Below are 26,389 nucleotides of genomic sequence, written 5' to 3'. Positions count from 1 at the left end.
AATATTACTCAGCCATCAGAAAACGAAATCTTACCATTTGCAACGACGTGGATGGAACTATGCTAAGCAAGGGTGTTATGCTAAGCAAAATAAGTCAGAGAAATACAATTATCACATGATCTCACATGTGGAATTTAAGAAACAAAACAGAGGATCATAGGGGAAGGGAGAGAAAAATAAGACGAAATCAGAGATGGAGACAAACCATAAGAGACTCTTAACTATAGTAGCCACATCATTGTTAAAATGCTAACCCAACAAAGAGGGAACGCTGAGGTAATCCCTGACAGACAACTGAAGGAGGCATAGTCTGTCAGCGCTGAGGGCAGGAAAAAGAAGAGTGAGTGTCACCCAAACTTTGGAGCTCAGAGAAAGGTCCCCTACCGGCCTGGCCCAAGCTTCTGAGGGCGCTGCCAGCCTGGCAGGTGCTGATGCTGAGCAAGGGCAGGACCGCTGGGCAGACGGACATCTGAGGAGGGGTCAGCAGGGGCTGGGGCCCAGCAGCCAGGACACTGACCCACCCCAAGGCTGCTGTTGGTACGTGCAGTGCTGGGAGTTGGGGGCTGACAGCAACAGGAAAATGGCAAGCAAATCCCTCCTCTTCTCCTTCCCAGTCCCTCAAGTCTCTCCTATCAGTTGGTTTAAGAGGAACAGGAGGGTCTGGTGAATGGTCCAGGGTCCCAGCCCCGCATCAGAGAGCAGAGCCACAAGGGAAGGTGTGGCAGTAACAGGTCACTAATTCACACAACCCGTGACTGACCGTTGGACGGTAAAAGGTACAAACAAGAACATTTTCTTGAGGACAGTATGTAAATATTTAACTGTTGTAAAGTGTACAGTTAAATGACACTAAGCACATTCACATTGTGTATAACCATCACCACCATCCATTGCCAGAACTTTTTCATCTTCCCAAACTAAAATCGTCCCTATTAAACACTAACTCCTCATTGCCCCTACTCCCAGCCCCTGGCAACCACCATTCCACTTTGTCTATGAATTGGACGACTCTAGGTCCCTCATATAATTGGAATCTTGTCCTTTTGTGCTTGGCTTACTGCATTTAGCAGAATGTCCTCCAGGTTAGTCCACATTGTGGCGTGGGGTCAGAATTTCCTTTAAGGTTGAACAATATTCTGCTGTACACATAGACCACTTAGGTTTACCCACTGATCTGTTGATGGACAAGTGGTGTGTTTCCCCCTTCTGGCTATTGTGAATAATGCTCTGAACACCGGTGTATAAGTATCTGTTTGGGTCTGTGCTTTCTATTTTTATTTTGGTATGTACCTAGAGGTGGGTCATACTGTAGTTCTATGTTTAACCTTTTGAGAAGCAGCCTGGCTGTTTTCCATAGTGGTGGATGCTGTATTTTTCTTACCTAAAATGCTCAAAAGATTAAGATGCAGAGTTTCTGAAAAATACTGTCAGATGTACAATTTGTAATTACACAAATAAATGTGGCAACTCTACTGTCATTCATAAATACAAAATTTTATTTGCACTTCATTAGTGTAGAAAGACCACAATGCTTTTCATATCACAACACTCAAGACACGCCAAGTTATTCAAATACATAATTACTTATTTACCTTGACTAAACAAAACAGTGCAGTTTAATAAAAGATATACCAAAGATAGAGTTCACAAATTCATTATCAGACCCAAAAAAAAAAAAAAAGAACACAGTCTAGGCTTAATAGGAATAAGCTTCACCATAAAGGGGAAAAGTTTTATCATTACAAAGGTATAGTATGTTTAGGTAAATACATGTATGTTCTTTGATATAGTAAAATGTATCTCTTTAAAATTCCTTTAAACAGGATTTGTTTAGACAGCAGCGTTGTTTTAAAATCTTCTATAGTTTCAAAACCACTTCTTTCTTTATTGAATCTTTGTAGTTCTTAAAAGCACAGGGTATGTCCATTAGGAAACCATGAGAGAGATTCTGCAGCCTCAGACCAAGTCAAACCCCTACTCTCTACCTAGTAGTACTCTACCATGACATACATTAATAAATACCCTTCAAAGACAGCTATGAACAGAGCTTTGCTTTGTGGCAGAAATACTCCCATTACTTCAGAGATGCTACGGCTGGGGGAAATGTCTTGTAAATAGAGAAAAAGCACTTATGATAGCTTTATCTTTTTTCCCAAAGAGTCTTTAGTTTTACAAATTTTCTTTAAAACAGTAAGCAAAGCACCACTTTCTTTCTTCTTATCAGAATATCTTCTGTCCTCATAATATAATTAACGAGGACAATTACATTATTTATTTCAAGAAACATTATACCTTTCATTTCTCCCATTCTTCATATTAGAAGTACTATGTTTCCCAGTGTATGTACACTAGATGCTGGGATAATGAATGAAATATAATAATTTGGAAGGAAATAAGTAATTTATAACCAAAACTTACCCAGGATTGCATATTTGCATATTTACAAGTTAGTGTATAGCTCTGACTTGGATTACAAAGTGCGAAAGGAAATTGTCAAAATGATTGTAGTGCAGAAGAGAACATTTTCCCCTTTCCAGGAATCATTTCCACTTTGTCTCCAAAGTAGCAAATCAACAGCATCGAACGTGTGGTCTTGGTGGAGGCAGTTCTGGTGGGATCTCAGGCTCTGGTTGTAACGAGAGGATGCTATTGGACAACTCATTCCTTAAAATATCCAGAGGCATCTTAAGGATAAAGGAAAAAAAAAACAAATACATTTAACCATGCAATGTATATGGAAGTACTCTGCAGATAAGACAATTATATATGAGCAAAGTATTTTTACATAAAGATTTCCAATCATCAATGTTTAATTAGATGTTCAAATATTAAGCCAAAACAATGAAAACCAGATTCAGGGCATCTGTGTCACACACAAACACCAGCCAGTGTGCATCATACCCTATGGTAAAAGAAACCAGATGGATCTATCTCATAAACATGTATTTTCACAGAACCTAGTAAAAATGGAAATTTAATGCATTAATACAGGGGGAAAAATGGTTCAGCATTCTCAGGGGTAATATCATCACTAAGGGAAAAAATAACTTCTCTTAGCAATTATATAAACAATCATTTTATTAGAAGCTTCTGAATTATGTTTGAATTAGCAGATTATATGTAGTAATAACATAAACTTAAGGAAAGGTCTTATTAAAAAAAATCTTTGAATTTAAGCCTACAGATGCTTGAAGAAACTGCTGTTCAACAAAGTTGTCTAGCAATTTTCCTGCAACTCAGCATCACGGAAAGGCCTGGGGTAGGGAGCTAGGCCCCACTGGGGAGTACAGCACTGAGGGTGAGGCAGGGCCCAGGGGCTCCCTCCTGAGACACCTGAACGCTCCACGAGGTCCCCACCACCTGTATTTATCTTAATTCTTATAGGAAAAAGGGAAAAGAACAAAAGCAAATGTCAAATAAACATGGCCCGTTGTTATACCTGCTCCAGTCACTTCCACCAAACCATCTTCAGGGCTCAGCACATCTACTGGACACCAAAACTGGACACAGAGAGGCCCCGGGCGGACACGGTGGCCGCCACAGTGGAGGCCTCTGGCCAAGACAGCCACCTCACCTGGTTCTTCACCTCTGAGTAAGTACCCTGCCCACTTTCTAAGTAAAACATTCTCAACCAAAACATCATAAAGTGAACAACGGGTTTCACATGAGATATTTGCCTGGTATCATTATTTTACCTTTTTCAGAATGTCATCAACAAGCTTCAGAAATATCTCATCCACGTTGAAGTTGTCCTTGGCACTCGCTTCACAGAACCGCATCCCGGTTATCTGCTGTGCAAACTAAGAACACAGATTCATGTTTTCTGTGGGGGTGCCACCGGTGGAGCAGGTGGCCAGGGGGCCTGTGACTGAGGGAATCACAGCATTTGGGCTCCTGCTTGAAGGGAGGGGTGGGCCAGGTTTGCAAAGCCCCACGTAAGCTCAAACACAGAGTTTGTGTGTGCAGCAAACCCCTACGTGGTAAGTAGGCAGGTGGGCAAACCATGGCATGGTAAGTAACAACACAAAAGAAAATCCCAGAGGTGATGTGCAGAGGGGAAGTTCAAGTTTCCAAAATTGTAATGCATCTGACATTTACAACGTGAATATCACAGATTCTCCAAGGAAGGTTAAAATACCCCAGAGCAAATCATGGAAGCAATTTTACGGCTTAAAAAACATTTCTCTGTAGGGAATTTCAGGTTAGAGAATGCAATATATACTGATATACTAATGTTCCCCCACTCTGTTTCGAAATGCTTAAAACTTCCTGCTCTTTTAAATCTAAACAAATGAGAAGGATGTGACTCTATAATTATTTCCTAATTTAAAAAATTTACTTAAAAAAGTCTCGCAATGGCGGACTGCACAGCGTGTGGACAGTGACATCCCTTCTGCTCCCCATTTCTCTCACCTTTTCACCTTGCTGCCTGGTGATTTCTCGGTCAGTTTCACAGTCCAACTTATTTCCAACTAAGAGAAGTTCTGCATCTTCTGAAGCATACTGTGGAATTTTAAAAGAAGCTGCATTTCAAAGGTGGGCACTGTCATATCCGGACAGGAAACGTAAACCACTCTGTTGCTTTGCGTTCATTGTGTGTTCATCCACTCCGCACATCTCAGCATTGGCCCTATCCCAGGCAGGACCGAATCAGGTGGGGTCTGAGACAGTCCTCACAGGGCTCAGGGCTTTAGAGAGCGATGCGGTAACAAGCTTTATGAACCCACAACATTCTGGGCCTTTCACCAATAATTTCTAAAAATCTATTCTAAATGGTCTAAAAGGGAATATAAATAGTAATATTCTATCCTGAAGAAGAACAGCAACATTGATGGACTTATGCTACCTGATTTCAAGACTAGCTATAAATGTACAGTAATTAAGACAACATGGTATTAGCATAGGAATAAACAAACAGATCAATGGAACAGAATAGGGTCCAGAAATAGATACAAACATATATGTCAATTGTTTTCAACAAAGGCACTAAATAATTCAAAGAAGAAAGGGGAGTCTTTTAACAAATGGTGCTAATAAAACTGAGTATCTATAAAAAAAAAAAAAAAATCTATTCTAAGCAAATGAATTACATCACAGGCAAAGCCCTATACTTAAAATGGTCATCAAATGAAGAAAGTCCAACAAAATAGATGGAGAATGAAGTTAAGGTACCTAAAAAGAATGCAGCCATTAAAAAAAAAAAACCCCAACCACCCATGCTTTGGAAGAACATTCATATGACACAGGAAGGCTGGCATGCAGAACATTCAGTGAAGCAGGCAGGCTCTGAAACCACATGGAATATGGATTGAATTTGGTTCTTCAGAACAGCAAAAGTATACATTTTGAAATTCACTTTTGTGCTTGACTTTCCAAATTTTCTATCATGACAAAATATTATTAATCTTATAGTCAGGAAAAAAGTTAAGCTACATTTCTAAGTTAAAAAAAATACAGCCACAGTAGGATCTCTCCTCAAAAAGCCTGAACTCTCTTGAGTAACTCATTTAATTTTGTGTATTCTAAACAATGACTTGAGACAGGCTGCAGCAAAAGGCACCTGAATGGTGTGACCTTGGCCAAGTTACTCAAGGGTCTCAGTCTCCTTCTCTGTGTGGAGTATGGTAGCAGAACAGCACCCACCTGATGAGGCTGCTGCAGAGCAAGCATGGGAAGTACAAGAAACGAGAGCACTTATTCACAAAAAGGTAAAAAGCAAAAGTATAAAAGGGGGGAGAGCGTTAGATCTCAAGACCTCAGGAGATCCACAAAGTGAGCACCTCACGGGGCCCTGAGGCTTAAGGCCATGGCTTTTTGGTCTACAGGATTAATACAGGTTCTCACAGGAAAACACAACACTTACCTTATCAATCATCTTCATCCATTTTGGCAAATCATCAAAAGTCTCCTTCTTAGTGATATCATATACTAGTATGATCCCCTTGGCACTTCTGTAATAAGCTGAGGTAATGCTGTTGAATCTCTCCTGACCTGCTGTGTCCCTATGAAACAGCAGGAACAATCAGCATCCAAACAGTAACCAGAGGGAGCAACTCCACCTTCCAACACGGGAGAGGAATGGAGGCCCCACCCGGCCCCCTGCAGGCTTGCTTCTAGTCCCGTCCATGCATATGCATCAGTATTAGTGGGGGTGGGGGGGAGAGGTAGTTTTTCTGCGTTACTTTCAGACAAAAACAGTCCCAATTTCTCTCAAACCAAGATTTTGAAAATAAGAAAACCATGTGTAAAATGATGGAATGTGTAAAATCCTGTGCAAACTTTTTTTTTTTTTTTTTAGAAAATAATCTCTATGCCTCATGTGGGGCTTGAACTCACAACCCTGAGATCAAGAGTTGCATGTTCTACCAACTGAGCCAGCCAGGCACGCTTGCTACGAACTCTTTTAACCAACATCAATGGTTACATCTGATTTTGTTGAGAAGATGACCAAGAGTTGCTCACTAATGAAAAGTACTGTAAAACCAGTCTTATTTTCTTAATCCTTCTAAAATAGAAAAGGGGTTAAAGGGGGCAGGGAGAAGATACCAAATAGGTTCCAAATGCGGTAAAGTTCATTATTGTCTGACTGCTACTTTAAAAGCCAGAAGTTGGGGGTGCCTGGGTGGCTCAGATGGTTAAGCGTCTGACTTCGGCTTGGGTCATGATCCCAGGGTCCTGGGATCAAGCCCCACATAGGGCTCCTGGCTCAGCGGGGAGCCTGCTTCTCCCTCTCCACCTGCTCATGCTCTTTCTCTCCGTATCTGTCTCAAATGAATAAATAAAACCTTAAAAAAAAAAAAACACAAAAAAACGCAAGTTGTATTTATTCTCCAGGCTGAAGTCAATCATTTCAACATGACGAACGATGTAAGCTTACTGTACTGTACAGCAGCTGAGACATTTTCTGTACAGCAGCTGAGACATTTTCTCCATCTAATAAGCGAAGAAACTGGGGAAAACCATCATGTATTTATGAATGAGCTCAACGGAGCGGGCCTTCTGATCTGGAGACAAATTTCTCTAATGTAATTTAGCTCTTCCCAAAGAACCTAAACTCACAGCATACCCCCAAGGGCCACGTGAGACAGGTGGGTCCTGCAGTAACATTGCCAAGAGGCAATGCAGCCAAAATAGGGTTCTTCACTGCAAGGCCATTCAAGGCCTCCCCAAATGAGAGCACGTGGGTTTCCGAGAGGTGGAGAGAACACGCAGCTCTTCCCAAATGCATCTGATCAAAGACTACTTCCCTTGAGGTGCACTTTGTGGGGCAGTATCCCTAAAATGCCCTTCCCTTTGGCAATGGTGTTGTAATTTACAGCTTCATTTAGATTGGTCTTGCCACCAAAATAGTTCACATTAGCGATGGCATTGTTATGCCAAATAAACAGAAAAGCTTACTGGCAAATTCATTTTCACATACAGCAAAGCCATTTGCTTTGTTCCAGAGGATATAAGAATGCCTTGAGGCTTCTGACTGTAAGGCCCAAGAGGGCCGAGGCTGGTCTGTTTCTGTCCACCAGGGTCCAGCAGGGTGCCTGGCTCATAGCAGGCTGTCAATAAGCAGGTGCTGAACAGAAGTTTACATGTTTAAAATGTGGGAGTGGATGCCAGTTCAAGGCAAAATAAACTTTATTTTTTGACCTAGAAATGCCAAAAAACTGGAAAATGGAATAGGATAGATGGGGACTGAATTCTTCAAGATTCTTAAAAAAACCTTAAACACCACACTAATGGGCACTGCACCTTCAAGGTTAGTGAGAAGGAACAGATTCAGATACCATTTACACAAGGAATCAATGAATAAAATTATTTCTGGAATCCTAGGCATACAGGGGTATAATTAATCCTTTTTTTTTTGAGGGGGGAGGGGCAGAGGGAGAGGGAGATAGAGAATCATAAGCAGGTTCCACGTCCAGCACGCGGAGCTTGACGCTGGGCTCGATCCCAGGACCCTGAGATCATGACCTGAGCCAAAATCGAGTCGGACGCTTAACTGACTAAGCCACCCAGGCGCCCCTACAATTAATACTTTTGAATCAACAAAGAGTTAAATCTTTCAGAGCATGGTTTCCCAGTCTATCACAAGTTATGGCTTGATTGAATTAGGATCTGATCAAATATTTTTAATGTTTTAAAAAATATGCTGTGCTGTTTGGATACTGTTAAGAAACAATACCTCATATCTTTAAAAAGTAAAAAAAAACTACATCTTTTTCTACTGTGAGCACAATCTTTAACAATTTAATAGAATAAGTTTTTCTAAGTAACTTTAATCTGGCTATTTAGTGTAACTCAACTGACAATTTCTGCACACATTCAAAGAATTAGAATCTAGACACTGGGGGCTCAAAAACAGTGAAATTAGAGGTTAACGGTTTTTTAGTTAATTTAGAGATTTTATTTATTTGAGAGAGAGAGAAACAGCATGAGAGGGGAGAGGGTCAGAGGAAGAAGTAGGCTCCCTGATGAGCAGGGAGCCCGATGCGGGACTTGATCCCAAGACTCTGGGATCATGACCTGAGCTGAAGGCAGCCACTTAACCGACTGAGCCACCCAGGTGCCCCTAATTTTAAATGCTTTTATTTATTGTGGTAAGAAGACCTGACATGAAACCTACTCTTTTTTAACAGAGTTTTGGGTGTAAAATAATGTTATGTATAGGCACAATGTTGTACAGATTTCTAGAATAAAAAATAAATAAAAAAGCCAACAGTTGAAGAACAGGGAGAATAAAGGGCATTTCTCATAAAGCTAAAAACACCTGTTACCTAGGTGGCACAGTCAGGAATCTTAAAAACATTAAGAAATTAACTGTCTCTGTTGGCTTTCATTCAGACACAGAGAAGACAGACCTCAAGATGCAAAATCTGAGGCAATCATTCTAATACAAATAAACGAGCCAGCAGGTTCAGTTTACAAAAACCCCAATGAGGAAACATTAATCAATTTGCCACTCCTATTTAAGGTCATTCCTTAAATTCCATCTTTTTGTGTCTGGCTCTGAATGCTTGAGGTAGAAAAACATCTTCCTTTGAGAGACTATTCTCTATTTCTATTCCTCTGGAGCTCCTTTGCGTGACTTATTTCCCCTACTAAATTATCTGCCACCACATACGGTCCAAGAAAAGGGAAATGAAATGCAGACACAGTTCAGTGAGTATTTATTACAGATTTCCTATGCACCAGTACCGTAAAAGTCCCACCCAAGTTCCTACTTCTCAAAAATTAGCTGCTAAGAAGACACCAATGCACTGATTATGCTTCTATCTTTCTGTGAAGATGCAGAATCCTAATATTTCCTCTATCTCCATAAACCCGAGTTTTCACTGTCGTGATAAAGAGCTGATTTCTCGAGATTTGCAGTGTATTAATGTCAGCTAAATTGTCACTTGCTGCAGCTGGTGATTGTTTATGAGGTGATTATTTCTCTGCTTTTTGGTGCAAATTGAAAAATTCCTGCAATTCTGTTTCCCCAGTTTCGTAGTAAGACCGTGCTTTGAAAATTCAAAGATTCTTACTTGTATTTAATATATCCACTTAAAGATATAATTATTAATTTGCAGGGCAGGAGCCAATTTCTGTATATGAAATGTCCCACTTCTTCCAAGCAGAGAATGAAAAATGAGCCCGATGTCGACATAAGAATGCTGCCTAAGACCAAATCCCCCCATAGGGAAGACTGGCATGGTGGACGGGACGAAGGGGTCCCTATATGATGCATGTTAATTCCCCAGGATAGCATCTGAATGTCAATTCATGAAGCTATATTCTAGCTGACACACTTTATTTTAGCTACACTTACATAAAGGTCTTATACACATACACGAAGAAACACTTTTAAGTACAGAGATGAGAAAATGGTCCTTTTTTCTGACCACAGATAATCAAGGGACTGAAAAATGTGGCAATGATGTAAAATGTAGCAAAAAAAGTGTGATAATGCCATCTGGAGCTTTTGGTACCTTAAACTTTTTGGAACCTCTGGTTAGTATTTCCTCAGATTAGCTATATACAGAAATCATCAAGAAAAAAAATGCATTTCTTCTAATCAGATCTCTGTGAAAACTACCTGGGAATGTCCATGGACTAACATTCTAGAAAATCAAGAGCACAGCTATTCTTAGCAGAGCAAGGCTACTGAGGTTCTTTGAAGAGCCCTCTCCAACTATACTGGCTCTTTCTGGGCCCTCAACTGTGACAGCAAAGTGGTGACAGCATGCTTGCAACAAAGCAGACTACGACAGCAACAGCACGAGCACAGCTTCTAACTCTGAAATGAGTCGTGTATTACTTTAAGTAGTGAGCCTCGACTCCCATACTTCCTTTCTATCTACTGCATAACAATAATGAAGGAAATGTTTAACCCTCTACACAAAACACTTCAGATGACAACAATCTTACTTTGGACTATTGTGTGATTAACAAGTTGTGGGCATTTTGTGGATGTGTTCTCCACTGCTGAAAACCTCTTTGGGAAAACTTAAGTCCTCCTTCCTCACTGAATCACTGCGATGTTTCCGGTGGAAAACCTGTAATCAACCTTTCAATAAAGTCATTGATTCTTGTTTTCTTTCCTCAGTTGTATTCTTCGGAACAGTCAAGGAGAAGCAGAGGAGTTACGCTGGGGAATGCATTTACATCCAAGAGAAATGTGGTTTTGGAGTGTCCTGTGCACCAGCATACTTTTCCCCACAGGGTGGGACTCACAGGGGAGGCCCTCTCAGATAGACTCAAAGGCACTGTCCTGAGATTCCAGAAGTATCCAATGTCACCGGCACAGACAGCCTTCGTGGGCTGAGTTCCAGGGAGCCACAGGACTTCTGGACATACTTTTTTTTTTTTTTAAAGATTTTATTTATTTATTTGACAGAGAGATAGAGAGAGAGAACAAGTATGCAAAGAGGCAGGCAGAGGGAGAGGGAGAAGCAGGTTCCCCGCTGAGCAGGGAGCCCGATGCGGGGCTTGATCCCAGGACCCTGGGATCATGACCCGAGCCGAAGGCAGCCGCTTAACCGACTGAGCCACCCAGGCGCCCCTGGACATACTTTTTATAGGTCCAGTTACTACTGCCTGAGATGAAAACTGAAGTATGAATACAGTAACTAAGGTATGTCCGCTTAGCCAGGCTATGATGTCATCACCTAGACACTGCTGTCATTCACTAAGCAAGCTCCACAGACAGTCTAATAATTCGCTCGATCACCCTCTGTTCAGTAATCCCCTTCAAAAAGGATCTCGCCCACAGGCACTAGGTAGAGGTGAACAACCCCCATGATCCTTTTAAAGATGGTCTTTACTTTAGAGAGCTTACAATCAGAAACAACAGCTCATGTGAAAGATATTTTTTTTTTTTAGATTTTATTTATTTATTTGACAGAGACACAGTGAGAGAGGGAACACAAGCGGGGGGGAGTGGGAGAGGGAGAAGCAGGCTTCCCGCCAAGCAGGGAGCCCGATGTGGGGCTCCATCCCAGGACCCTGGGATCATGACCTGAGCTGAAGGCAGTCGCTTAACCAACTGAGCCACCCAGGCACCCCTGAAAGATACTCTCTTGTCACTTCCAGAGTTCAAAAAATGGGCGGTAACGTACCAAAGTTTGTGGACTTTCCAAAAAAAGCGCTAATAAAATAAAAAAATACCCATTTTTTGGTCAGTAAGTATTTAGACAAGACTGTTTGTTTCATAATCAAATCAAAAGCCAAAACCCCCAAACCCTCAAACCGTCTTTACAGTGGGTTATATAGCGGCAGGTGACCAAACAAAGACATTACCTCAGACACCTCCGGGAAGCAGCAATGCTGGCTCGCTGCAGCCGTGCCCACACAGGGGCGAGGGTGAAGAATGAAGGCATGCCACTAACATTCAAGCATTAGGTGACCGATGATGCCACAGATGAGGAGCAAGTAACGCAGATGAAAGCAAACACACACATGGTGGACACACACTCAGAGCTGAGGTGGACCTGCAGAGGAGTTAGTAGGCTGAGTACACGGCAGCTGTGATGTTACCAACAAAAGGGCATTCTCGGAGCCCCTCAGCGGTGCCACGCTGAAGCCACCACCAGATCGGCTCCGCACCCCGCAGGTGGGTTTCCTAGGGCCGCCTGCAGGCTGCTGGGAACCCACGGAAAGCTCCTCGTGCCAGATAGCTACGACACGGCTGGTTTAGTTGCTCATTCGTGATGATGTGAGAACGGGGCTTCTCTTCAGATAGCGGCTCTGGATTCATTCCCAGTTGGCACAGGTGGGGCTCACGTCACGCAGCATGAGCCACGTGGCCAGCGGGAGCATGCGCATCCCACCGCGGTGCTCACGCCATGCCACCCCGGGCAACCCGCAAACTGGCTGTGGGTGCTCTGCCTCGAAACTGCGTAGATCTGGTCGGGAACGTGCTGCACTTTTTTTTGCATACTATCAAACAAAATCACTTTAAAAACGTGAAGACAAGCATTTGAGCAATCATCTTAGTGATAACAATTTGGCTATTATGTCAAACGATTGGAAAAATGGCAACAAGGCTCCAAATTAGCTATTATTAAAGTAACATTCTTCTTTCACCACTCCCCATGTACAAATGGAGAATGAAATAAGTAGACTTTTCTAAATTTTCTCACTGTTCATTTTATTTAAAGATGAGCAAAGGAGAGGAAAAGTAGGAGAGGCAAGCCAGCTTGGACAGTTAATTTTATTAGACAGGCGTACAGACTGTGAACACACACGGCGGTTACTGGGGGCAGATCCCCCACTTACCAGATCTGTAATCTGATTTTCTTTCCTCTTAGCTCTACAGTTTTGATTTTAAAGTCAACACCTGCAAATAAAACAAATGAAAGTGAAGCAAAAAATAAAGATGCATTTTGCCACAAAGAAGAATCCTACTTGTACATTTTGTATCATTATCAGAAAAACAAAAAACCTGATGTCACTAAATCCCAAAAGGAAAAGCAGTCCACCAATGCCTGTGACGCTCAGTCTACACTTCCATAAAGAACTGTACGAAGTCAACCTATGTGATGTTTTACCCCAAACTACCTATGTAGCATTTGCTAAATGTAATATGATTTATTACTACAAGTTCAGCATAAAAGCCATTTAAAAATTGCATTTGGTAATTACATTAACAACTGAATGGTTTTAAAAGAATGATATACTGGGGAAAATTCTTATGGGAAATGCTGGAAACAATCTTGATTTCAAATAGCCTTAGTCTGAATTTAGAAATTATTGTATTGAATTCTGCAGCATTCACAAAAAATTTAGTTAATATATAAACATGACTTCTTTATTACATTGTCAATAGCGTGCAACAGAAATTATTTTTAAAAAACTTATACAGGCTAACATATCCAATTTTAATTTTTATTCATCTTAACACTGAGCAAAACCATCATGTATCACTCACTGTCCTTTTCTAATTAAGCCCTTAAAGCTTCAGGTAATTTTTTAACCCAAATTTTCAGTTGTATATGTTACCTGATACGGGTCTCAGTTATAGAAAACTTGTAGATTTCAAAACAATGTGTTTTACACCATTTTCGCAACTAAGAAAAACAAACCAAAGGAATGCCAACTGAATTTGAGAGAAACATTCCCTACGGGAACCACTTCCTGCCTGCTTCTTAGGATCCAGGGTCGCCATGCTGAAAGGCCTCTACCCGGCAGGGGCCCGCGTGTGCCAGTGAGTGCTCTGCAGCTGCACAGCGGGTAAGGACCCCCTCCCAGGCTCTCCATCTCAGACATCTGATGCAGCACCGCGAAGTCAGATGATGTTCTTGAGGTGACGCGAAAGACATGTGACTGACTTTTATAATTAGTAACGCACTGCAGACACCAATGCAATACAGAAAGACATGTTTACAACCCAGGGGCGGGGGGCTGGAGGAGACCAGCTCTTGGTCTGTACAATAAAGAGAAATTGCAGGAATATAAACTGTCACAAGAGAACAAAGCTAGGGAATACTGGACGTTTTAATTCTTAATTTCTTACACCAGCCATAATTTCAAATGTCACTGAGCGAAAGCTGGTTAGTTCCATTTCACTTTCAGTTCTGGAACCGATCTGCTCTTCAAACTCAAATGACACTCTAAACCAGCCTTGAAACAGGAAGCATGTTTGTGGACTACCAATATCCCCAGAGTTCCTGAATGACTCAACCACAGGGAAGAACATAATTTAAAGTGATATTCTACAAGGCACAAAGAACAGCCTGGAGACATTTGTTATGTTCTGATTTTAAAAAGGCACAGCTTAAAAAGACAGAACACCCATTCTCCTGATACTAGCTACAGTTAGGGCCTTACCGTGTTCCTCTGTGATGGCAAACTACAAATCAAATTCATATTTTTGCCTTGACCACTATTCTATTTTGTTTCCAGTTACTTTGAGGTTTTGTTTTGTTTTGAAGTTTCAGCTAAGGGGGCTGTAACTTTTGTGAAACTCGTCATGGCAGCTGCTACTTTATTAAGTAGATGCTACTTTATTAAGTAGGCAGATGATACCTCTTTTGTGAGCTCTGCTTCAGGTCTACTAAAAGAATCCCCTGAAACAGCCAGTGCCAGCAATTTTTGTTTTGATTAGGCTGTTTTCTCTCAAGAATTATTCTGAGCCTGAATATGTCACTCTTTTTCAACCTACTTGAACAACTTATGCAACTTTTACAAACAATCCTTGTAACCACAAAGTCTAATGAACAAAAGTAAAAGCTAAAGGTGTTGGTGTTCAAAATAAGGAAATAAATGGTAATGTTATCACCATGTGACGGTAAATACATTACTAATTTAATAGGAAAACAAAACAAAGATGAACCGACAGTGACTGTCTAATTTTAGTGAGATTAATGACAATTTCACCAACAACAGAAAAATAGCCAGTGGCTAAATCTAAAACCCCATAAAGAAAAGAGCCCATTAAAATAGCCCTCTCTCTTGAACTCAGTATCCTTTACCACATTTAACCACCACTCAGTAGCTTGTAACAACTGGAAACTTACTCCAATTTATGGCTTGTATCAAAGTATACAACTAAATGTTTCTAAAAACCTTCTTACATGAAGTAAAAAATCTCTCAATGTTGTCTATTTTAAGAATTTGCACATCATAAAAGTGTTAATGATCCTTCATAGAGAAGGTAGTAAGTCCTCAATAGCCTCAAATATTCAGTGGATTCATAAAGTTAGCACAGAGTTGGCCCTGAGAAGGAGCTGCTGGGACCAATGTTTATGAACAGGTAAGGGGCAAAAAGAGTGGCATCTCCATCTCTGGCCCTTGTTGAAAACCCAGTTTCCTACAGGTAACCTGACGACCAGGGGAAGCAGTCAGCCCCACCATCAGTTGATGGGGACAGTCTCTGCCCTCAAAGGCCTTAGTCATACTGACCTAAATCAACAGCCCATGCAGTTGGTGAAGAAGTGCCTTTCTTTGCTGTTCCTCTCTTCTTAGAGAACCTCCTTGTCTGTCCGGAAACCTTTTACGTCCCAGGTGATTCCCCATCTGAACCCTTCTACCTGCCCCACAGTCCTATCTGTGCACTCTGTTCTTGGACCTGAACTCTCTCCTATCCCTTCTCACATCATTCCTTCTTTGTTGTGTGGTGCCTCCCTGAGGACACAGTCATCTCTGACTCCCTGCAGCCTAGGACACTGCCTGGCACACAACAGCAACTTGATAAATATCATCAATGAAAGCCACATTCTCTTCACCAGATGCTGGACACATAAGGAGAAATGCTGACTCTTTTTGGAAAAATTAAGGAAATTCAGGACTGATTAGTAAAAACAAAACAAGACAACAAAACTCACACAAAACATCTTAGTAGGAAGGAAAAGCAGATGTTCTGAGTGTCTGGTGCCCAGCACACACACAGCTACCCTAGAAACAGAGTATTTCATTTCTCCTACAATTCCAATTGTTGATGGTAAATCGTTAAAGGATGGGGCAGTCCTAATATGCTCATACCCTCTCCCCCTATGCACTCATCCCAGGAGATTATTATGGTAATAGTTGATTCAGTCACTTAGATGGGAAGTGGTCCACTAAGTGAATTATTCTTGCAGTAGGAGCTTACCTTTCTTTAAGGCTTACTAATGCTACAAAAGTCTTTCTAAAAATATTTTATTCAGAAAGGACACAATTCACAGGGCTATAATTCCTGTATCAACAGGCACAGATGGTTCTATTTGAGTCACCATGTCTTCTTCATCTTACTTTTCTTTAATAACAATGATAGTGGGCATCTGTCAAACCCTCTCTGCTGACATGGGATCCTGTAGCGGCCCAATGAAGTGGGCACTATTATCCTCATTTTACAGAGGGAGACACCAGGGTGGAGAGAGGGCAAGGGGATCTGCTTTAAAGTCATCTCACATGCTAGCTGAGTGGCAGGACCTAGAGTCAAATTTATAACACCGCCCACAATGGAAACTTGTTATAATAAAAGTCATATGCATGGAATAAAAGGCAAGGTATGAAATGTTCTGTAAATGGCCCAGAACCACCCTAATTGAGCTGTTAAAGAACAAAGCTTAACTTTGCACTTGGCCTTCTTTGTATCTGTCTTTCGTAAGTCTTAGCAATAGCATAAAGAACTGGCATACTTAGTGCTGGTAAGATTCCGAAGTTCCCCTTAAGGCAAAACATTTCTAAAACATTGCCCTATTTCTTTCTGCCGGGCCATAAGAAGCTACAAAAATGAAAATGCAAAAATAAACAGAAGCTTCTTTCTTCACATTCCAGCAAAAAGCTAAACAAATAAAAGCAAAAATAACACCATGATCCACACTTACAATGACAGCTGAATGGACTTCTCCCCTTTTATTTCTTTGCCCACGTCCCCCCCCCCCACACCCCCAAGATCTGATTTTATATTACTTAACACTTTTAGGAGGTTGAAAGATTTCACAGACTTTGAAATTAAATTTGTCTCCATTCAAACAGTGGTTGTGATGTTACTTCCACTTTTAAAATAACTATAAGTTTATACAGTGGCTTTTCTTCCAAGGGTACAGATTTTATATAGCGTCATCCAATTTTGGACATGATATTTCTACTAAGGGAGAGATTTCCGGCGTTTTCATGGAGTTGAGAGTGAGAAAATAAATTAAGAAAGGCGTCAAAGTCACATAGAGAGAGGTAAATTTAACATCGGAAAACAAGTCACCCAACCATGGAGCCAGTCTTCTGTCCAAATGCCACCTACCAGAGGAGAGTACAACGTTAAGTCCCCACAGGAAAGCACCACGTAAAGAAAAGGATTCAACACAATAGAAACCAAGTGCTATGACTGTAAAATATTCGGCAGTAAGTACTATTATTAAAATAGTAAAATGATGGTATGACATTAAAAATGCTCATCAGGCCCGAGGACATGAAGTCTCTATCCTATCAGTAAGACCTGCCTCTTTCATGCCAAGCTGGACATGCCTCCACTCCAGCAAATAAAGGTCGGCCAGGGTCTCCCCGTCCCTGATACACGCGGCACAAAGAGGGAGCCTCGCACTTCACTGGACAAACGCAGGACTACCACGAACTGCATGAGGCAGGGAGGATCTGAGGTGATCGACTTCAAAGGAGAAACAGGGAAGGAAGTGAGTGTGCGTGCCCTACAGAGCCTGTCAGAATGGGCAGGTGGCTGCATTTTCACAAAGTATATACCCTTAGGAAAGACTTTCACACGAAGGGGTCTGTTCCCTTCCTAACAGAAAGATTAAGAACTCTTTTATGCTGTTTACTGTGCTTCGGTACTATTCTAAGGGCTTTATGTCCATTAATTCACTGCAGTGAATTAACAATTTTATGAGGATACATTTTATGAGGTATTATTGTCCCCATTCTACAGATGAAAACACTGACGTCAGAGGGGCTAGTAGCTGCCCAGAGTCACCAAGTGGGTAAGTATTAGGGCACAGATTTGAACCTGGGGGTGGCTCCAGGCTACACTACCCCCACCTCACTGTGCAGCCTCCTCTGAAGATAAGAGGAGGGGACAACTGGAAGGTATAAACGTATCTTTAGATATATTCGTTTTGCATTGCTAGGGAAATGTTTTTAAAAAGTAAGAGTGAGGCTTGCTGGCTGCCTTGGACAGACCATTCCTGCACCAGCCTTCCCGTGCTCCCGGTTACAGACAGAACCCTCTCTGAAAAGGCAGAGTTAACTTGCCTTTGGTTATAAGAGGGAGAGAATATTGAGGGAGGGGAGGAGAATCTGGGGGAAAAAACCCAAAACCGCAGATGATCAAGAGTGGATCTTGATCTAATACTTTCTTCATATACAAAAAAACATTAACTTGACTATTACTCAGATTGGGTCCATAAAAATGCAGAGACTGTCAAATATATTTTGCACTTCACCTGGGTCATGTGTTTCCATTTTTTTTTAAAGATGTGTTTATTTATTTTAGAGAGAGAGCATGCGTAGGGGCAGGCAGGGGCAGAGGGAGAAGGAGAGAACCTTAAGCAGGCTCCATACAAAGCACGGAGCCTCATGCTGGGCTCGATCCCATGACCCTGAGATCATGACCTGAGCCGAAACCAGGAGTCAGATGCTCAACCGACTGAGCCATCCAAGTACCCCTACATTTTGGTTTTCATATTCACCTACATATTTCAGTATGTATCTCTAAAGGATAAAGATTCATTTTTGGAGTGTTTCAGAGGTTTTGCATCTAGGGTATAAATTAGAAGGGACCATAACTGACGTTTATAATTGCCTCTTTCAGGCTAGGTACCCAAGATATTCCATCCCCATTTATTCCTGTACCAGGAGATAAGAAAAGCATGTAAGTCCTACTTATTTCTTTCCATAAATGAGGAAACTGAAATTAAGTTGCTTATTTAAAGACACACTGACTGCTTGTGGCAGAGGGGGGACTCCCACCTGGGACCCTGCATCTACCTCTCAAATCCAATCCTTCCACCTATCATACCATTGGGGTAGGGGACGGAGGTGCATCTCTAGAAGGAATAGCGGCCAAGGAGAAGGTGGAGTGCTTTTCACTTCTAAAGAGAAGTGAAAATTAAAAGTGAAAGACTGTAGGTGTGATTCATTAACAGTCAACCAGGCCCGAGGTTCTGGTGCAGCGGGCCTGAGGAGGGAGAGAAGGCATGTGAATACCAAAGCTCTCCACAGACGCCTGTCCCTTCACCTGGGACCCTCAGGGGGTCCTGAATCCTACCTAATTAAGGTAGGAAAACTAGAATTTTATTCATCAGCTACTTCCACCATAAGCCTGCCTGAGGTGGAGTTGCAGGCTTTTGTTTGGTTTTGTAAACTAAGAAGGCATTACAAACAAAACAGTGGAGGCTGTCAGATTCTGGGGGGAGAGGGAGGGAAGGCTTTCGATGGAATATAGTGTTCTGTCAAGCCGCCATTGTGTTTTCTGGTTTTAAAGGATAAGGAGTTTCTGAAAAAAACATAATCACATTCAATCAAGGGCACTATTTTAGGTCCTGTAGTTTTGGTTTACCAAATGTCAAAGATGTACAATCAAAGGACAAAAGGAGAATAATCAATTTCTTCCTCTGTTCAAGTACAGCAAAATAGCATTTTACCTCTTTTCTAACATTTTATTATGGCTATCTCCATGACTCCCTCCCTTGCCCTTCTAAAAAGGACAAGCCAGGTAAGGAGGCTCTAGCTTTGTGCCCTACAAAATGGCTAGCAGAACGGTGTCTTACATAAATACAGCCTCTCGCCTAATACCTGCTGACACTATTCAAAGCTACATTTTCTTTACACATGCCAACAAATGCTTAATTAGAAAAACATATCTGGCACTCAAGGCTGGAGAATAATTTGGACTTAGCAGTTCTCAAAGGAGCCTACTCTGCCTTCTGAAACCAGTTCTAAGATCTGCTAGCAGATTGTTCCTGGCAGATTCCATGGGCTGGAGAGAGAGAGGCAATCCCTAAGAACCTGGATCTCCATCATGCATAATGAAACCTTTCTTCTTCCGTGCAGCATAGTGAGAGAAAGGCTGAACGCACTTAAGCCAGGTCTTTAAATAGATTTTTATTCAACTTAAACAACCAGACAGCAACCAAATTTCCATACTTTCTTTGAAAGCTAACTATTCCACAAATAAGGGACGTGCTCTGCACAAGCCTACCCCTTTGCACCGAGTTCATTAAATAAATCAAGCTAATGACAATGCACAGCATCTGCTGGTATAAAAACGAAATGTTAACCGTCTGCATCTGTTCCTTTCATACTCACTTCTCCCTGAGTCATCGTGTTACATCATTTTGGCAGGGGAGTGAGACAGCACCGAAGAGGCTCGGTTTTGGGCTCCAGGGGTGGGAATTCTGGACTACTCTCCCTAATTCTCTTTTAACTGAAAACACTTAGGCAGATCAGCCATGGCGTGGAAGACTGCATATGAGCAAACAAGAGCAAAATAAAATACACAACTTAGAGTTTTAATCCAGTATTAGATGCTCATTCTGGGTTTTCCGGCAAAAATGTCTGACCTGTTTCCAGAACGAAACACAAGCAGTCAGCTTCCCCTGCTTCCAGGTAAAGCTGACCAGACCCTCGTGGGCTGCATTTCACCCAACATGTCCCCTAACACTCAAGGCCAGACCCGCAGAAAGCTGTTTCCGCAGGCGGTTAGCATTCACCTCTTTCCTGCGAAAATACAGTTCCCCACCTGTACCGCTAAGTTTCCTGCCCATGAAGCAGGGACCCTCAGCGCACTTTTGACTTAACTCTGGGCTCTGAGAGAAGCACCATCACCTAGGACCAGTTCTCCGGGGCCAGCTTGTGGAGTCTAATGCACTGAGGCACAATGAGGAAAATGAAGAATGGTAAGGTCCTCAGAACTAAATTCAGAGAACTTTTTAATTCTGATAGTATGTCTCTCCTAATTTTTTTTTGGTCTACTTCATCTTTTTTCCTTCTTCCTTTTTTTGAAAATTTGGCGATAGCAGATTTTCAAAAAATGTCTTCAGTTGGCAAAATAAAACTGGCAATCCCAGGTTGGCTTCTACCCCCCTGGGGGAAATCTTACCGCCCAGAAAAATCAGAATTCTGGTCTAGACTGCCTTACTCCTACTTTTCCTCTATTCATACATATAAAATTTTGGAAATTTTTAATAAATATGCAAAAGGCTGAAGATGTTTGAATGACTGAATATTTAGGTTAAGAAATCCAATTCTTAGAGCATATTTTAAAATCCAGAAGGCAAGTGACGACTGATGATAGTGGCATCATTAAAGTCAATTTCAGTAATACCATAGATCAACGACCTCACTATCTTCACAGGCCTGCAGGGTGACCAGATTCCATTAAGTTTTGAAGGACTCTGTGGTGGTTGATTCTGAGTCACAGAATTTTCACATAGCAAAGTAACTTTAAATCTCAGAGTAAGCTAAGGAACAAACAGAAAAAACTCACTTGTTAAACTCACTGGTAAGGGGCTTACCTCTCTGAATCTTTGCTTCCTCATCTGTAAAATGGGAATAAATTCCAGGATTGCTGTGAGGATCAGACAGTGTCCCTTCTGCTGGCATATAGTTAAGTGCTCAATAAATAGTAGCTACTGCGAATAGAATGTTACATTTTGTATGCGCAGACAAGTACTTAACCAAAGTCACAAGCTAATTAGTGACAGAGCCTTAAATCAAAAGCCCAGGTTCCTCATTCTTACTCCAGTTTTTTTCTAGAATGCAATGCTGCCCGTGCGGGGAGGGGGGGGTTACGTGGTAAAATCATTTTCATTCAAAGTTAACAGCTAGCTTCCAAGAGTTACACAAAAATAAAACAAAGGCTGAGAAATATAAAATTTTACGGGTTTGTTTTCTTATATGTAATCTTCTACAATAGAACTAATTTGTTTCCATTTCTTAAACTTCATAAAACTGCTCCTGTACTTTTTTAAAGTTTATTTAAGTAATCTGTACACCCAACGTGGGGCTCAAACTTATGACCCCGAGAGCAAGAGTCACATACTCTTCCAACTGAGCCAGCCAGGCGTGCCTGCCTTGTACTTTTTTAAGGACCTGTCAAATTATGCTAGTTATATCAGGCTAATTCAATTCTGTGGATACAAAATCCCACTTGAAAATAATACTCCACCTAGACAGTTTCCACTAAATAGGTCAATTAGTAAATAGTCTTTTAAAAAAGAATTTTACTTAAATTTTTTTAAGTAAATAGTCTTTTTAGCTTTTCATATCCTGGTGAATTTTGTGTGTGTTTTAAACTAAATCAACTTCTGATTTGATAAACACTACAAAAAAAAAAATCAACATTTTGCTCATTTATAATTTTACAAAATGTTATCTCAAATCCCTTGGGATTTCCACTATAATCTTTTATAGAAAGTTCAAGTGAATCTGACTCTCTGTAAAAAGGCACTTACTGGGGCCACTCTTCTAATCCCTGAATTACATGAGGCCGTCACTTTAGTGATCCACCTGGCTTGGCGCATTCTCAGGCTCTTCCCTGCCATGCTGTGGGGCGTGGGGTCTTTTCCAGACTCTGCTGTCATGAGCAGCACACATCTGTAAGCCCAGACAGGGAAAGTCCACTGTGGAAGAGAATCTTTCTCTATGTGGATCCAACTGTACTACTGAAACTTGAAAAACTGCCTCAGAAGGACAATTTGCCATGAGCTAAACTGCTCAGCCAGTAGGCATTCAGGTGAGGCAACCACAATTCTACACCACACCCAACACTACATTTAAATAGCATTTTTCTAAAGGAACCTGCGGAATGAATTTATCTTTACAGCATTCCATTTAGGAGCTAGCCTCCCAGACAACAAGCCCTCTTCCTACTGCCCACATTGGAGGGGCTTGGGCTTCCACTGCTTTCTTCAAATGTTCCGTACACATCTCCACCACTCCTCTTACCAACATGGGTCATCCTGTTCCCCACAGGCTCTGAGCCACTTCTGGACAGAGGCCATGTCCCGTTTACCACTTAATCTCCAGTGGGTAGCATAGTACCTCACACCCAGTAGGTGCTCAGTAAAGGATCTGATAGCAAGAAGGAAAAACAACTCAGAGGCAGAGATTGAAGGGGGGCTAGTTAGCATTCCTGAAGTGTCTTCATACTCTGGATTAGACCAGAGGTTATCAACTTTCTCTGAACTTCCCACAATTAACAAACAGTTAGAGAGCCAAGAACTATAGGCTATGTTTGGAAGCAACAAAAATGAGCAAGACAAAAACCCAACCACATAAGGAACCCCACAGTGGTAGCAGCGTGGGAGATATGTGAAGTGTATATATTTATGTTTGCCAAGAGGACAGAGAACCAAACTGCCTGGTCTCCTTGCCTCCTGTTTCTTCATCATTCCCAAATAAATATCCTATGTAATACTGCCAAATTAAGTTTCACTGTCTCCATGCCAATGCTATATTCAGAGGCCTCTCCAGCTCCAGTTGCTATGGGATAAAGTCCATGCTCCTTAGCATGGCAGTCAAGGTCTTGAAGCTTTATTCCTAAAGTCTACTAATGAGTCTTTCCCAGAATGTGGCCATGAGATTGTGATTTATTCTAATAAAAAGTTGGCCTTTGTCTCTATTCCAGTCACAGAGCTCCTAGAACCCTTGGACTTTTCTAGGGAGCAAATTATAAAGCTGTCTTTTAGTATGTTAATGAGGTGACTTTTGGAATGCCCCCAGGTCACTAAAAGATGGGGACTGGTCAACAGAAGAACCAACTAAGTGATTAGAGGGTCTGAATTTTTGGCCCCCACCCCAAGGAAGGTAAAGGGACTGGAGACTGAGCCCAATCATGAATGGTTAATGATTTAACCATGTCTGTGTAATGAAGCCTCCATAAAACCCAAAAGGGCAGGTTCAGAGCTTGGGGGCTGGTGAACACGGTGGTATATGGGGAGAGTGTCATGCTCAGAGACCATGGAAACACGGGCCCGTTCCTGAATTACATCCTTTTATAATTAACTCATAATCTAGTAAGGAGGTTTCTCTGAGTTCTGTGAGCTGCTCTAGCAAATTAATCAAGTCTAAGGAGGTGGTTGTGGGAATCTCTGATCTACAGCTGGTCATTCAGAAGTACAAGTGAAAACCTGCACTTGCAGTTGGCTCTGAAGGGGGGGGGGGGGGGAGCAGTTTTGCACGACTGACCTCTTAGCCCCTGCTCAGAAAACCGATCTTCACCTCTTCTTCTCTTTCCCACTCTAAAGCACATCTTTGCCTATCTCCTATTTCCCCCTCCACCCACCCAACCTCTCATTTATCCACCTATCAGTGCCTGGGCTGATTTCTCTTTATCACACCGTACAATCATATTATCCTTCATTTTTATATATTTTGAAGTGTGCAGCCATAAACACTGGTACTTCTAAATTGCTTTTACCTCTATATCAGGTACTAAAATAACAACATAAACCTCATTTGATCGTTCAGTAACTCTCTATCCTTTATATGATCCAAGACTGGATATTTAAAACAGGTTTGGTTATGCTACTTTATTTTAATATAATGGTCCCAAGGGCATCACTTTAAAAACAAAGGGTACAGAGAGCCTAAGTATTTCCCAAATAGTCTATTCCAAAAAGGACCAAGGGAAACAGTTCTCAAAGGTGAAACAAAAAACACACTATGAAATATGGGGGTTTAATTTTCCAATTAGACATTGAAAATGTAGTATTGTTCTGTTACATGACATTTAAAAACCATTCTTCCCCAAATTGTAGTGCCTTGGCTACCACTGGTTATAATGCTAAATATGTGTACAGGTACACGGGCAGATACTTTTAATTCTGTATTTCAAATTTAAATACTACTCAATGTTTCTTGGACCTCCTTGGGGAAATCCTTTAATGCCTATCACTGAAGGTGACAGCCCTTTACTTTGAAGAATTACCTCATCTATGTAGTTCCCCTAGCTTTGACAACTTTAACGGGTTTTCCATAGAAAAAAACTACCACCCACACCAACCTGACAAACCTCGATTCCAAGTCCCCTAAAATCTGACTTCATTAAAAAAACTTCCCCTCTGCAGTTTCAATTTTAGATCCTGAGGACAAAATACTTTCTGACCTGAAGAGTTACTGCATTTATTTTATTGCTGTCCTTCACCCACCTAGGAGATTTTGGAGGACACCTCCCCACTTCAGCAAGTCCTCAGGGTTATCTGAGGTCATGGATAAGTACAGCTGAAGTCCCTCTGACCCACATTGACAGTTAAAACGAGAAATTTAGTGTAGTTTTAGTCTTAATATTCTCCATAGATCCTCCGCAGGGAATTTCAAACTTCATTATTTCAGTGGATCAGAAAAGTGATTTCAAAATTAGCAAATAAGCCCTGGTTCTCACAAGGCGAGGGTAAGCACCGGAATTCGCTCAAGATGACCCACTTTGGCCATTTAGCCAGGCGCACAGCTTCAACTTCACTACACTGCCCGCCTGCTTCCCACCTCGCATCACCTTTTCTCTTGGGTGAGTAATGGAAGGGCCAGGAGTTTCCGTGGAGAGATTCTCACACTGTTCTTGAATGCTGGACGGGACCAATGTATCACCCTGGTCTTATGACCGGCCCTTGGAGGGTAAGAGAGGGGACGCTGGTTCAATAACCAGCTCGGATCAGGGACGTGGGAGGGGCGTGAGGGGTTTGTGCCGGGGGAGGATGGACGGCCCGGAGGCCCCAAGGACAAGTCTGCGTGGAGACTACACGAAAATCTCGGTCTGGCTTTAGGAAAAGGATCGAGGAACTTCTACTGGGGCCGCCCCTCCCCCTAAATTTCACCGAGAGGCCTATCGACCAAATGCAAGGCCACCCAGCTGGAGAGGGAAAGGCTCACAGACGCGAAGAGAAACGAAGCCGGTAGGGCGCTGGGCACCCGGGAGCGCCGGCGGCGGAGGGGCCCAGCCGGGATCCGGCCCAGCCCCGGCGCCCTTACCCACGGTGGACTTGCAGGCCTCGCAGAAGGTATCGTCTGTGAAGCGCTCCATCAGGCTGGTCTTGCCCACGCCGCGGGAGCCGATGATGATGACCTGCAGCTTGAAGTCGGCCGGCCTGGGGGGCTGCTTCCTCCGGCGAGCCTGGCCGCCCGACAGCGCCGGGGAGCCCGCGCCCAGGCCGCCGCCGCCCCCGGCCCGCCTCTGCAGCGCGGCGCCCGGATCCATGCACGCATACGGCTCCCGCTCGGCCCGCCGCCCGCCGCCGCCCGCTCCCGGGCCGCGCGCCCCGGGCCCCGGCGCCCCCTCGGCCTCCGCCGCGCGCCGGGGGTCGGCCCCGGGCTCGGCGTCCGCCCGCTCGAGCGGCCCCGGCGGCTCGTGGGCTCCGCGCTGCAACTGCGCCGCCGGCCGGCTCCCCGCGCCAGCGTCCGCGCCGCCGCCGCCGCCGCCACCGCCGGGGGAGGAGGAAGGGAAGCAGCTACTCCGCAGCAGCGGCAGCAGCATCCCGGACAAGGAGGG

At 42.6% G+C, this 26,389-nt stretch overlaps 1 protein-coding gene and 1 long non-coding RNA gene across 2 annotated transcripts; both read right to left on the bottom strand.

Moving 5' to 3' along the window:
• Positions 1-1,473: 1,473 nt before the first annotated feature.
• Positions 1,474-26,389, bottom strand: RAB12 (RAB12, member RAS oncogene family). Its single transcript, XM_064577905.1, has 6 exons — positions 25,873-26,389; positions 12,751-12,811; positions 5,864-6,002; positions 4,414-4,503; positions 3,696-3,800; positions 1,474-2,684 (listed from the first exon to the last, which is right to left on the bottom strand). The coding sequence occupies exons 1-6, from the start codon at positions 26,372-26,374 to the stop codon at positions 2,571-2,573; spliced, it is 1,011 nt and encodes a 336-aa protein (XP_064433975.1). The 5' UTR covers positions 26,375-26,389; the 3' UTR covers positions 1,474-2,570.
• On the bottom strand, positions 8,633-12,744 carry LOC135362519 (uncharacterized). The gene is made up of 2 exons (XR_010407321.1): positions 11,773-12,744; positions 8,633-11,620 (listed from the first exon to the last, which is right to left on the bottom strand). It is a non-coding gene; the product is annotated as an uncharacterized LOC135362519 (long non-coding RNA).

The sequence above is a fragment of the Mirounga angustirostris genome, unplaced genomic scaffold, assembly GCF_029215605.1.
Source record: "Mirounga angustirostris isolate CCGP_5_RB_7025 unplaced genomic scaffold, mMirAng1.0.hap1 SCAF_14, whole genome shotgun sequence".
Taxonomy (NCBI): domain Eukaryota; kingdom Metazoa; phylum Chordata; class Mammalia; order Carnivora; family Phocidae; genus Mirounga; species Mirounga angustirostris.
This window is presented reverse-complemented; position numbering and strand designations above follow the sequence as displayed.